This window comes from Paramacrobiotus metropolitanus, unplaced genomic scaffold (genome assembly GCF_019649055.1).
Source record: "Paramacrobiotus metropolitanus isolate TYO unplaced genomic scaffold, Prichtersi_v1.0 Parri_scaffold0000036, whole genome shotgun sequence".
Classification (NCBI taxonomy): domain Eukaryota; kingdom Metazoa; phylum Tardigrada; class Eutardigrada; order Parachela; family Macrobiotidae; genus Paramacrobiotus; species Paramacrobiotus metropolitanus.
This window is the reverse complement of record NW_026570256.1, coordinates 813,554-826,566: the sequence shown is the minus strand read 5'-3', so window position 1 is coordinate 826,566 and position 13,013 is coordinate 813,554. Positions and strand designations below refer to the sequence as shown.

The window sequence follows — 13,013 nt, the reverse complement described above, 5'->3', positions numbered from 1 at the left end:
CCGGTATGCCTATTCTTTGAGTCCACGAACTCGTGGCGATGGCATAAAGTCACCACTACATGCATTCCTATTGGCTTAGTAAATCTGAACACGACCGAAACTTGGAGGTTTATGGATACAATCTTATCGAATGCGGGAAATGATTCGCTGATCGGATGACGATATCTGTCACGTACATAGATTGCGGCACGATGCTCTTCGAGTATTAAATAAGGAACAGGATAAGACGGATGCTCAGATGGTGGACAAAACTGTACTGACTCACCATTTATCACACAAATCCCAAAACTCGAACTAACGCAGGTGCAGCTGACAGCGCATCTACAGCGCTAACAATATGTATGGGTAGGGTGCTTACATGTCGTGTATAGCCTTCTTATCTTGTTTACCGACCACAATGAATGTTAATAATTATTACGGCAGTATCCCTATTTCTGGACCGCATGAAATTGAAAATAAGAATAAAAGCTTCAAATAAAAAGTCTTCAAATAAATCCAAGAAGTTTTGTGATAGTCGGTAAGTATGTTTGTAAAGTACACGTAAAGTCTGCAGGTATGACTAAAACACTGTACATTATTAGACAGTTAACTTTCTGTTTTCGAAAGAACTTCCATCCCCTGTATTTTTTTGTGTCAGATTTACAATGATCGATACGACGAGTATTTAAAAGTTTTCGATCTGGACATATCATTTTACAGCGACCTTGCATATTTTTTCATATAGACGTTTTTATATTTGTAGGAGAATAGTTCCATAGTTTACTTTTATCATAGAAAGCTGCTGATCTTTGATATTATGAACCAGCGAATCATTTTACGTGCACGACGAAAGTGCAGTATTTTGACCGTTCCTCATACTATCTACGTAAATTCGCTGCCTTCAGTTTATAATTTTCGTGTTCAATAACGAAAACTCAAGCAAAACCTAACGGATTTACGTTGATGTTAATTCCGAGGATAACATAATGATGCCATAATCCCACACTCTATTCGATATTCACGAAAGAAAACCCATGGAATGAATTCTAAATATTTAATACATCACCGTAGGAATGAATTATTAAATCAGTACGTAGTGCCTGTTGAATCAGTAGGAATTACTGCTTTTTGTTCGCTGCAATGTCTACACTCACATTTATTCCAAATCAGTGAAATCACACAGTTAAATCCGTGGTTCACGTACAAGGGGCCACAAACATATTTACGGCCTATGGTAGAATTGATGGTTACCAATCTTGACACCCCAGCGACAGTTGTTAGTCCAGCCGGGAAAGCCTTCCTTATCCGGATTGTGGAAATGGTCCGCCCCGCCGGTGGGATCCGGGCGCTCGTAGAAACGATCCAACCAGCGCTCAATATTGGCACCGGCGCCGTGTTCATGCATCGAAATGTCACCAGGGTTCCAGCACTCAAATTGTCCCGGATGACGACACACCGCGGCGATACTGTTTCCGCCCCAGTAAGCGCGGTTTTTATCGGCACGATTCTTGATCACCCAGGCCACGGCCAACTGACCTTCTTCCGGTTCTCCAGGCGCTTCTCTATAAACCGTCTTCAGCAGGGTTTGGTAATTGTGTGAATGGCGATCCATTTTCTGTTCCAGGGATTGTTAAAGGTCACTGAGTGTTAAAGGGTCTTACGGGCTAAGCATATTTATACCAATAAACAAAATACTGCAGCCAAACATGTACAGCTATTCCACTTACCTGGTAAGTATAAATTAGTGACAGTACAATTGTACAAAATAATTATCATGTGCGAATTAATGCTCACACTGCTTACTTCCGGACGCTTTTTATACTACGGCGGACAAGCTTTTAGAGAAAATTATAACGGCCAGTCCAAATATTTCAGGGGTTGTCAGCACGTTCTCGGTGGGGAATCTGCACTGACGTTTCGGTTAGTAATTTGAAAACCAAGATCACCATTCCTATCGGGCTCATACTGTCATCGCGCACGCGGGGTTCTCGCGAGCTCTGTACAATCAGCCAGCAAACATGCATGTTTACAGTAATACGAAAGGTTCACAGGGTACTGCATACAAGAAATCACGGAATTCCTCTTTATGAAGATGTTGAAATTAGTCAGAACAGGTTAATCAATTTTATAAGCCTCGTCGCCTCGATACGCATACGGTTGTATTCAAATAGCGATAGCTCAAACACCGGGTGTTCACGCACCGTACTAATTGCGCTCCCTGCACTACCTATCTGTATCAGTCGACACAGCGTGTCAAACGCGTGTAAGAATTATTAATACTTTGAAGTAGCTGTATCTTAATTACCTTATGTAATTACACATTGTCGTGAAGTTATCGCATACCGTAGTACTATGTATCAATTTAATTCTGTTCGGCCACGCCCCTTGATCCTTTGCAGATGAATAATTTTTTCAAGCAAACTGGGGTAGTACTCTACCTTTCTACAAAAGATCAGAATTTTCTGAAGTTAGACCTGGAAAATGTGCCCTGGTTAGTCTGGACATTTCTGTTTTACTAATGTTTTGTACACTACAAGCTGAACAATATTCTTTGACAAAGATTTTATTGCAATCGATACGTGACTGCTGAACACAAGCAGCACGTTAATTTTAGGGGCGCGCATGCTTGTTGTTTGTATTTGTATAATAGACAAACAACGGCTTCAAACTGGAAAAGCGATAAAATCCCGGCGCATACCAGCTCAGAGATACAAGTCAGCCAAACATAAAATCAATAGTAGATATTGCTAGTTTTATGGTGTTACGTATGGTAATATTTGTATTATTCCCCGATTTTGAAACCGCACCTGTAAAATGTCAGTCTGTAAACTGTCAGATCGATGGGAAAATTCAGCGACCTTAACAGGTAAGATCGATCAGTAGCGCGAATAAAGGATTTCTTGTTAGCCGATGTTTTTGCACAGCGAAGTCCGCAATTGATCGATGAACTACCTCATGAGCACCGCATAACTGAATGATCAGCATCAACTAGTTTTTCATTGTTTATGACAAGAAGATTGAAGCATAAGTTAAAAGTGCACTTTGTATAGAAATATACATGGTACAACGAACTGCTTTTAGTTTTAGCCAATTCTGTCTTACCGGTCTGGAGCAGAAGAGAGCAAGATCAGCGCAGCACATGTTGTAAAAACAATGCTTTTATTGATTGCCATGTTAGATAAATTTCGATTCCACAAAAAAAAACGCTTGAAGGAAATTACGACTATCAATTTTTAAAACTGCGGTGCCGCAGGCAGTAAGGCACGGTATCAAATACAATTCAGCCGGTTTTTGCTGGAAATTGTTTGTTCAAGTACACATGGGCTTCAAGCCGTTAACGCTTTATCTTGGTAAATATTCCTAAACAAACTGCGTAATTTGCCAGAATGAAATTTAATGTAATTATTGCACCTCTATTCCTGCTGCATTGGCGGCGATAAGTGCGAAAAACTAACAGAAAAGTGTGAGCTGGAGCCAAGTCCCGCAAACAAAAATCCCAACTGCACCGTAGCATTATTCTCAACGCCCCGCCCTTGCCCTATCGATCCGGCAGCGGCAGCCCGGCATCCTGCTTCCCTATGCTGCATCAGCAAATTCCACGACCCACTAACCTGACAACAGCGTCAGCGCACGGCTTTCTTCCATCTTTTCTATCACCTTTTGCAGGCGCCAACCCTTTTCATCTGCCGTACCTATTTCACTTCTTCTTCGCGGCCCATCTCGTGACAAAAAGCTCCAGTATTGTTCGACTGAAGGCCGGGAAGCATCAGGCAGCATTAGCACTACCTAGATGCAGCGGACGAGAAGGAAAGCCAGTAATTATTTCGGCATTCTCTTTTCAGTTATTAAGCTTTTCTACTTGAGTTCATCGGATTATTGAGTGCTTCCTTTGACGTGAGAGACAATCATTACTAGGCGGATGTTGTATGGTGATCGTATTAATCAATCGAAACCCTTCATCAATGGATAAGATTATCTGTTTACTGATTAGACGCGATGTGCAACATTCACTTCACGATGTTGTCTTACGTTTCTGTATTTTTGCTGTCTTGCTGTCTGAAGCTAAGAGGGAGCAACCGCTCCGTGCAAGGACAACAAACTTCCATTATTATTATGTGGTGTGGTATCTTCTGATTTTAATTACTGTATATCATAAGTTACCATATTACTGCATAAAATTTCCATGAAAATTCATGCCAGAAAAATTCAAACATGTACAGTAACACTAATGTACATGTCCTCGTCCATCATGTACGAGGACATGTACATTAGTGTTACTATTATCTACAATAATCGCATTTACTCAACTGCGAGTTGCATGAATGAAATATGTGTAAGCCTTTAGACAGTATGTCATTATCGGCTTCAACAAAAAATGGACGCTGTTTAACAACCCTGGTCAAATTTAACTGGAAATAAAATAAAATGTTATGAAAGCATAGGGCTTAATTATCGTTTAGGAATGTTGCCAATCAAAACACACACACTGCTTGTCTGTGTATTTGTGGCATGATACAGTGCACCAGGATGTATTGTACTCCGATACCGACTTTAAATAATACCATGTAATTACCGCTTTTACCAAACCTGTGATGCAAACAACATTAATTCAAAATGACTGACGAAACTATTACGTACTTAATAACATAATTGTATGCACTTAAGAAAACATTGCAAGTAGAATTTGAAAACTGGCTTTACTTATGCAAAGGTCACAAGCCATCTTCAATGCAGAACTTTTTCTGATTGTCTCTAATTCAGTTGCTCGTACGGGGTCGTCGTCGCACCATAGTTTGAGGATCGTCCACTAATGCTATTCAAAGGTACCGACATATTGCGGACGGTTGCAGATGCTCCCGAGATACCATCTCCATCTGCGGTCCCTATCTCGTTGGTTTTCGAGTTATAGATGTCGGGATACACTATGAGAAAATGTGTCTATTAACACTAGTGCTTTTAATGTAATTTCAGAAGTCACCTTTCTTGTGCCACTTCGGCGCGCGCTCGTTTCCAAACGTATCTCTTGCTGTGATGTATAAATACCAACCGGCCGCAGTGCTAGCGAACATAGCCACGGATCCAATACAACAAACGGCAAAATGTAACGAGTGCGTGCTGAAAGCTCCATGGTTACTCGTTGCCAGGGCCTCGCTTGACATGACGATTTTGTACCCATAATAAAGGAGCTCCAACAGTACAGTGCTAACTGCCAGGTAGGCCAAACACTTACTCTGTCGCCTCAACTGTAAATCGTACACAGATGCAGTGACTCCAACTTGGATGCGAAACAAATTTACAAATATTTTGAGTAACTACATGATAACGAATTTTTATTACGAAATATTTTATCGTTCATGCATACGAAGAGGTGACCTTGCTGTAAAAAGCAGAGCGCAAAATCCTTCAGCAAAGAAAAATAAAAAAACTAGCGTGGTTGAAGGTTTGCAGGCGCTATGCCACACTTGTGGTGTTGCTTCGAGATTCAAAAATGCGGAGGGTAGGTACAAAGTGGTCCAAATCTAATTTTAAAACTATCGAAACTAATAAAACCAAACGTTTTAATTAATAAATACATCGGATCGACAGTGATTTCTCAAAAAGCGGTTTTAAGATTTAATGGTTTTTACTAATATATAGTTTTGATAGTGATTTTTCGGAAAGCGGTTTTAAGGTTTTAGCAGTTTTATTACTAAATTACAGTTTTATCAGTGATTTTTAAGAAAGAGGTTTTATGGCTTTAGAGGTATTAAAGGTTTTAAAGGTTTCAAGGGTTTTAAGGACTTGGACCACTTTGTACCTACAGTGATCACCTATGCGGTGTTACATTTCGGCCACACCAGCCCATCACGCAATCACTTCGACCACCGCTCATGCTAGCATCTCAACATTCCGGATATTACGTTCTTGGCAAGTTTTTATTCTTTTATCCAAAGTGTAAACTTTTGGAGCAACATAATTATGTATTTCGGTTTCTTTTGGAACAACATTATCAGATTGGTCATGTAGTCTTTTGGAAATGTGTTAGATTTATTAAATTTCCAAGGTTGTTTTAGGCTTCTTTGGCTTTTTCAGATCTCTTAGGTTTTCTTAAATTTCGAAGATTGCTTAGGCTTCCTTACGAGCAGTTTTTCAAATTTCGAAGATTTTTTTCATTTGAAGCGAGCGTTAAGCATTTTAGGCGGTCAAGTGTAATCTAATAGTGTAAGTGAGGGTACAGATAGTTTGTACTTTCATGATCGTACAGAGATAAATTAAAAACCATTTATTTTCCGGAGAACGGAAAAATAATATTATGATTTTCAGGTTGTGTAGCATTTGCTTTGTTAAGAAGCTTTTGTTCTAAGAACTTGATATCGTGCAGCAGCCGAAGAGACTGCCGGCGGAAATCTGCTGTGGAAGCCGTATAACAGCTTTTTCGGATTTCTTAGATTTTCGTACGTTTTAACGATTGTTTTGGCTTCCTTTGGTTTTTTAGTGCAATTTTTCAGAAGTTTTTTGAATTTTATTTTTTCTAAGATTTCTTTTGCATTTGAAGCAGGCGTTATTGATTTGATGCGATCTGCTGTGGGTGGGGTATGAACAATATTACTGTAATTTGTAAACTCGTGCAACAGCGCTCACATAGGCCACATCTCCCTGGAAGATTTCTGATATTAATGTTATGTGGAATAGCGTCCCATGAACGACGAGTATTCGGTGATAGGCTGCACTTACACTGAATATTACTAAGAGGTTCCAGCCAACGAGGTAAACGAAGCCGATTATCACGATCACTTTATCAAATGCAGCCCAGTGAAATTCCTCAACATGGCATATGATAAGGAGAAGAAATGTTGCCTATAGACAGCAAAAAGCACCAACCTGGTATATCGATTGTAAAGTTTGTAAAAAAATAGCAAACAATATTATTTCTTACCTGAAATTGTGTATTAAAGGTGCGCAAAGAGCGCGTCAAGAGAATACGTTTACAATCGTCCCAAACATTCTGCGTAATACATACTGTATTCATTATTTGCAAGTAACACGCCAGTGGTGCGTACAAACAATAGGGCACACCTGGTCTCTGTTTTCTGGCGGGAATTCGGCAAGGATAAATCCTTTACGTAGATTGATAAACGCCACAATGCTTCCTGCAAGGGCGGCAAGGACAGTAACTGCCAACATACCAATATTGGCCTGCAAAGATTAAATTCGCTTTGAAAAACTGAGAGATTTTAACGAATGCTCCAGAGAGATTTAAATGCGAACATTTAAATGTGAACTTTAAATGCGAACAAACCGAAGTGGTATTTTAAATACAGAGTACAGACTAGCATTAAATCACAGGCAACTTGGATATATAAATGCATGAAGACCACCTTGTCATGCGCTGCAAAACTCACTGCTTTAATGTCAAAGATGTGTTGATGTACCGCATCGGCTGGATGATTGTGGTAGTTCAGTTCAATAAAGTCTCCCACAGTATATGCAAGACGGAGCAGCGCATTACATAGGAAAACAATCAGCTCATACCATCGTACCCTGCATAAAGGGATTACAACTGCATGCACGCTGCAACAAATTTCTTCAACAGAGGTTAGTGAAAATAGATTATTCTAATGAGCGCAGCATAAAAAATTCATCTCACTTGCTCGCTTTGATGCTCTAAGAAGGTCAATAGTTAAAAGAAAAACAAGCTATTCGCGCAGTGCTTACCAGAACAGGCCGTGCGATAAATAGTAGAGTGAAAACAAACAGTGGATAATGGTCACCCAAGCAAAGGTAAACTCCGCTGCACATTGTTTGTCTAAACGGGTAAGGTAATCACTGGATACGTTAGTGAGTAGTCCCGTGCTGTTATCGCGACACCACGAGCCAGAAGTACTAATGACCCTCTAGAAAAGCACCGGAAGCGGATGGCATGTCACTAGCCTCGTCTAAAAATCTCGAAAATTTAAAATTTTGAAAATAAAGGAGTTATATTTACCTCCAGGGTAAGACCCATGCTGGTTCCAAGCAACAGCGCAGCCAAAACCAGCACGAACTTCTCCGAGACATGAAAATCCGAAAACTTCCGTCTCTGTCAAATGGTACCCAGTGAAAGCAGCTAATTGCATGTTGTAACTACTATATTATCGTGGTTCGTGAGTGAAATCGAAATATACTTGTTATTACTTACATAGCCCAGAATCCAACAGTATACCCACGTTTGTTTATTTGGCGGGACAGTCCGCTCTGAAGTCATTGAATGTTGTCCTGATCCGGCGCATTCCTATCGCGAATGAGCACCATTGTCACGGTCTTAGCTAAGTGTTGCTGCCGGTATTTCTCGATTTTACTAGAATATAAAATTGGTCTGACACCGCAAAGCGTTGCCTATAAATGCCTTCCCCTGTCTCTGCTTTCGATTGCTTAATTTGCTGATGCATCAGAGACAACTTGACAAATACTCTCCTGATAAAGTTTTCAAATTTGGTCATAATTGCATATCACTTAAGTACAACACACGTACGTACTGAGTTCCTCAAATGGAATACCGAATAAACCAAAAAGGCGTGTTATGTGGGATAGCGCGGCATAAATAGGGGTCAACAGACAACAGCATTCAATGCAGTAACTATAGGCGTCCCTTCATCTCTGCCGAAGCCGGAAATCGATACAAAATGACTGATAGCGAACGCTCACAGATTAAACAATTTCTGAGAGCCTTTCCTTAAATCTTTTATAAGCAACGCTTGTTTTACTATTAATTAAATGGCTGCTTTAAAATAATACATGCGCATGTATTACTTTAAATCAGCCATTTAATTCAATTCAGTTCGTTCGGAAATCTATTACGCTGCTTATTCAACAAATCGATTTCCCATGCTACGTTGTATCGTGCACCTCAGAATATACAGTAGAGTAGGTTGCCGAACGGTTACGCTGGTCAAGCATGCATTTGGGAGTGTTTTATTTTTAAACCAAAACACGTTTTCGAAAAACTATAATCCGTTATATACAAATTTCCTGCAAACTGAAACAACAAAGCTAATGCTGTAGCAGACCTGAGTTGGACTGCCGATTCTCTTTACAGGTCGTAGTTGTTTGTTACCACTTATAAGCCGGAAACTACACATTTTGGCTTTATTCGATACTTCCAAGTTCGAACTGTTTTATGTACATTTGAGCATCGTTATTCAGCATTTTCTTTGCACCGAGCGGGTTCCAGTGCAGCTTGAAAAGGAAATAATAATCCAGGGGCACAGGGAAAAGTTTTCCGACGTTCTACCGCACTGGTTCGTTCAACAGAAGAAAGGCAAAAGGAGTCTGCATTTAAAATTGTCGTTGTTCATAAGCTCTTATTAGAAAAGAAGGAAGCCCAAGGCCGCTGCCTTTATAAAAGTCATGATTGCCGATGCTATTAATGAACCTGCATTTCTTCTCCGTGATCTTCCATGGGTTTTCTTCAGTCTCGGCTCGTGTCGGCGCGGATCTTAATCACCCACGCGGCCAACTGGTCTTCAAAGGGTTCCCCTCGGGCATCCCCATACACTGTTCCGAGAGGGATTTGGCATTTGGCGAACTATGATCCATCTTCTCGCGAAATGCAGTAAGCAGGTTGCCGAAATCCAAAGACGAACAACTCTCTGACGTCGTTGTCTCAGCGTTCTAATCAAAGAGATTCTCATAGACTGCGAATCTTTACACCAAAGTTAAAACACTCGGTGAAGGCTACAGAAAAACCGCAACAGCCAAACATAACAAAACTAGCGCGAACGTTCTTTGTGCTCGTACAAACAGTAGTTAAATAAATACGATTTATGCAAGACGCAAGCGTTTTTAAGTTATCGGCATCTTACGTTGTACCCGGGATGTGTTGTTGTAATTGTCGGTAAGCCTACTCTTTTTAATTCACGAACTCGTGATGATGGTATAAAGTCAGCACTATAAGTACTCCCATTGGAAATCAAATCTGAATAAGACCGAAACTTGGAGTTTCATCAAGCACACAGACACAGTCATAACGCCAACGGTAAATTATAATTCGCTGATCGGATAGCGATATCTGCGGTACACGATTACAGCACGTAGCTCTTCTCTTCGAGCATTGAATCAAGAACAGGTAACACGGACACTAACAAATGCTCAGATGGTGGACGAAATTATTACTGACTCACCATTTATCACACAAAATCCCGAAACGCAAACTACAGCAGGTGCAGCGCATCAACAGCGCTAGCAATCCTTAAAGGGTAGGGCGCCTTCCTATCTTGTTTACCCACCACAACAAATATCAGTTATTACGGCAGCATTTCTATTTCTGCATCGCATGAGATAGACAACAATAAAGTTGTCAAATAAAAAATGTTTCACGCAGTCTGTATTGTCATTTACCGATTTCTTAATAAACATGAACTTAGGAAGCCTTTAAATAAATCAAAGAAATTTTTGAATAAGCGGTAAGACATCTGCTGACTCCACTTGTACTTGACAAACATACGTAGAATAAAACGGTGTACATTAACATACATTCAACTATTTGTTTCCAAAATTTCTGTTAGAAATTGGACACGTGATTTTACAATGGCCTCGCGGATTTTTGCATTTAGACTTTTATAAGTTTGTGTGCGATTGGTTCAGTAGCTGCTATTAATAGAAAGCTGCTGACCTTCGCTATTATCAGCGGTTCGGTTGATGTACAAGCCGGTCCGGAGATAGAGCACGATAGCGAAACAGCGAACAATGTAAATTGGTGGGTTACGCCAAACAACATACTACGCCACGCCACACCACACTTTTCAAACACGTAACATTCATTTGGCTGGCTGGTAGCTTAGTGCACGCCATATATTTTAATGGGCATAATCGTAATTGCCTGGCGGAAGGTGGCTAGCAAACGGTCGGAGAAGTAAGGGACAAACTAACTGCGGAGTGCATTTACGCATTGTGGCAGACGTAATGTAGTGGCCATCGTCCCAAGCGCTAACATCGCGCTTATTATTAGCTGTTCTCTATCGTGCTCTAACTCCGAACTGGCTTGTACACGCCGGGAGTACAGCATTTTGATCAGTTCCTCGTGTTATGTGAATTTGCTGCGTATAAACCACATTTTTTTGCTCAGTAACAGAAGCACAAGCAAAATCTACCGGATTTACGTTGATGTTAATGTTACTGTAATAATAACATAATATTATATGAAGTGATCACACACTTTATTCGAAATTCACGAAAGAACGCTCATGGAGTTAAATCTAGATAATTATTATATCACCGTAGGAGTTACTGAATCAGTAGTTCCTGCTGAATCAGTATAGGAATTACTGCTTCCTGTTCGCAGCAATGCCTGAAATCACATTTCCCCAAAACCAAACGAGTTAAACCGTGGTTCATGTGCACGGCGGCATAATATTTACGGGCCGTGGTAGAATTGATGGTTACCAACCTTGACACCAGAGCGACAGTTGTTAGTCCAGCCGGGAAAGCCTTCCTTATCCGGATTGTTGAAATGGTCCGCCCCGCCGGTGGGATCCGGGCGCTCGTAGAAACGATCCAACCAGCGCTCAATATTGGCACCGGCGCCGTGTTCATGCATCGAAATGTCACCAGGGTTCCAGCACTCAAATTGTCCCGGATGACGACACACCGCGGCGATACTGTTTCCGCCCCAGTAAGCGCGGTTTTTATCGGCACGATTCTTGATCACCCAGGCCACGGCTAACTGACCTTCTTCCGGTTCTCCACGCGCTTCTCCATAAACCGTCTTCAGCAGGGTTTGGTAATCGTGCGAATTGCGATCCATTTTCTGTATAAGAGATTGTTAAAGGTCACTTACGTTAAACATGTTCACACCATAATAAATCAACACTAACCCAAATATGTACAGCTATTCCACTTACCTGGTAGTTATTATCAGTGACAGTGCAGACTAATTTGTAATTTGCGACCTCATGCTCACACTGCTTTTTTCGGATGCTTTTATACTGCAGCGGGCAAAGTTTTAGAGGATTATTACGAGCCAACACACAGTTTGCAGAGGAAGTCAGTGACACCACATTTTCGATGGGGAAATCCGTACTGCTGCTTGAGTAAGCAAAATGGAAATCCAAGGTCACCATTCTTATCAGGCTCATGTCATAATCATCGCTCTCGCAGAGCTGTCGCGAGCGCATGAACACACAGCATGCAAGCACGCACGATTCCTGTAATAGCACAGGTTCATAAGGTACTGTAAACAATAAATCACGGGATTCTCTTCATGCAGATATTGAAATTAGTCAGAACAGGTTAATTTAGGAGCGATACGTGGTACGTAGTACGTACACATTCGCATAACGACAGTTCAACACGCGTAGTCGATCGTACAACATAAGCATCTTACCGTGACCACCAGTCTACAAGGCGTGTCAAGCACGTGTGAGAATCAATAACGTCCGTATCTTCGCTTGCCGTAATACCGCGATAAATGTTGTGAACATATCACACTCTAAACCTTTCAAAAACCACCGTATGAAATAGTCCGATCAAATAACTATAATAATTATAGTTATTATACACAACATCAAATGCAACGTTTAAAAGTCGCTATTTAAGCTGAAAAGGTGATTTTTCTCCGTGTGATTTACCATGTAATCCCACATAATTTTTCTGCAGAAAAAAGGATGGCAGAAGCGACGGGCACCGGGTAAGATTGTATGTCCCGACATGTTCGTTCGTTTGGCCCTTTACCCGAGAAAGATTTAGCCATATCACATTTGCTTCGATTTTCGCCAGTTACAGTATATATATGTTTTCTGTCTTTGTTTTTCTTATAATGTCCCTGGCAGTTAAAATCCGTTGAACCAAATGAAAACAAAAGCACCACAAAAATCAAAAAAACGAAGTGACGAAGTTAGCCATTTTCTTCCGGATAAGATTAATTTTAACGTTTCCGGGTTGCTAATACAACAAAATGAACAATAATCTCTGACGGCGAATTTATTGCAATCAATGCGCGAATATGAAATCCAAAGAGCACGACCATTTTACCGGCGCGCATGTCTTTTGTTTGTCTTTGTATAATAAGTAAACAACGG

At 40.7% G+C, this 13,013-nt stretch overlaps 2 protein-coding genes across 5 annotated transcripts; both read right to left on the bottom strand.

Annotated features, from left to right (window-relative positions):
- Window positions 1-879: 879 nt before the first annotated feature.
- Window positions 880-3,206, bottom strand: LOC129589631 (spore cortex-lytic enzyme-like). 4 transcript variants are annotated; one of them, XR_008690629.1, is made up of 2 exons: window positions 1,707-2,173; window positions 880-1,594 (listed from the first exon to the last, which is right to left on the bottom strand). XR_008690629.1 is itself a non-coding variant. In XM_055484454.1 (2 exons), exons 1-2 carry the CDS (start codon window positions 3,118-3,120, stop codon window positions 1,202-1,204), a joined length of 432 nt encoding a protein of 143 aa, XP_055340429.1. In that variant the 5' UTR covers window positions 3,121-3,206; the 3' UTR covers window positions 956-1,201. The 4 variants fall into 4 exon arrangements, 1 of the variants encoding a protein (XP_055340429.1); XR_008690630.1 differs by having other exon boundaries at window positions 1,774-2,173; XR_008690631.1 differs by having other exon boundaries at window positions 1,783-2,173.
- Window positions 3,207-4,465: 1,259 nt separating this feature from the next.
- Window positions 4,466-12,125, bottom strand: LOC129589621 (uncharacterized). Its single transcript, XM_055484439.1, has 11 exons — window positions 11,838-12,125; window positions 11,384-11,743; window positions 8,138-8,230; window positions 7,946-8,038; window positions 7,675-7,853; window positions 7,362-7,500; window positions 7,036-7,155; window positions 6,896-6,964; window positions 6,694-6,816; window positions 4,958-5,222; window positions 4,466-4,901 (listed from the first exon to the last, which is right to left on the bottom strand). Exons 1-11 carry the CDS (start codon window positions 12,108-12,110, stop codon window positions 4,732-4,734), a joined length of 1,884 nt encoding a protein of 627 aa, XP_055340414.1. The 5' UTR covers window positions 12,111-12,125; the 3' UTR covers window positions 4,466-4,731.
- Between the last annotated feature and the right edge of the window lie 888 nt (window positions 12,126-13,013).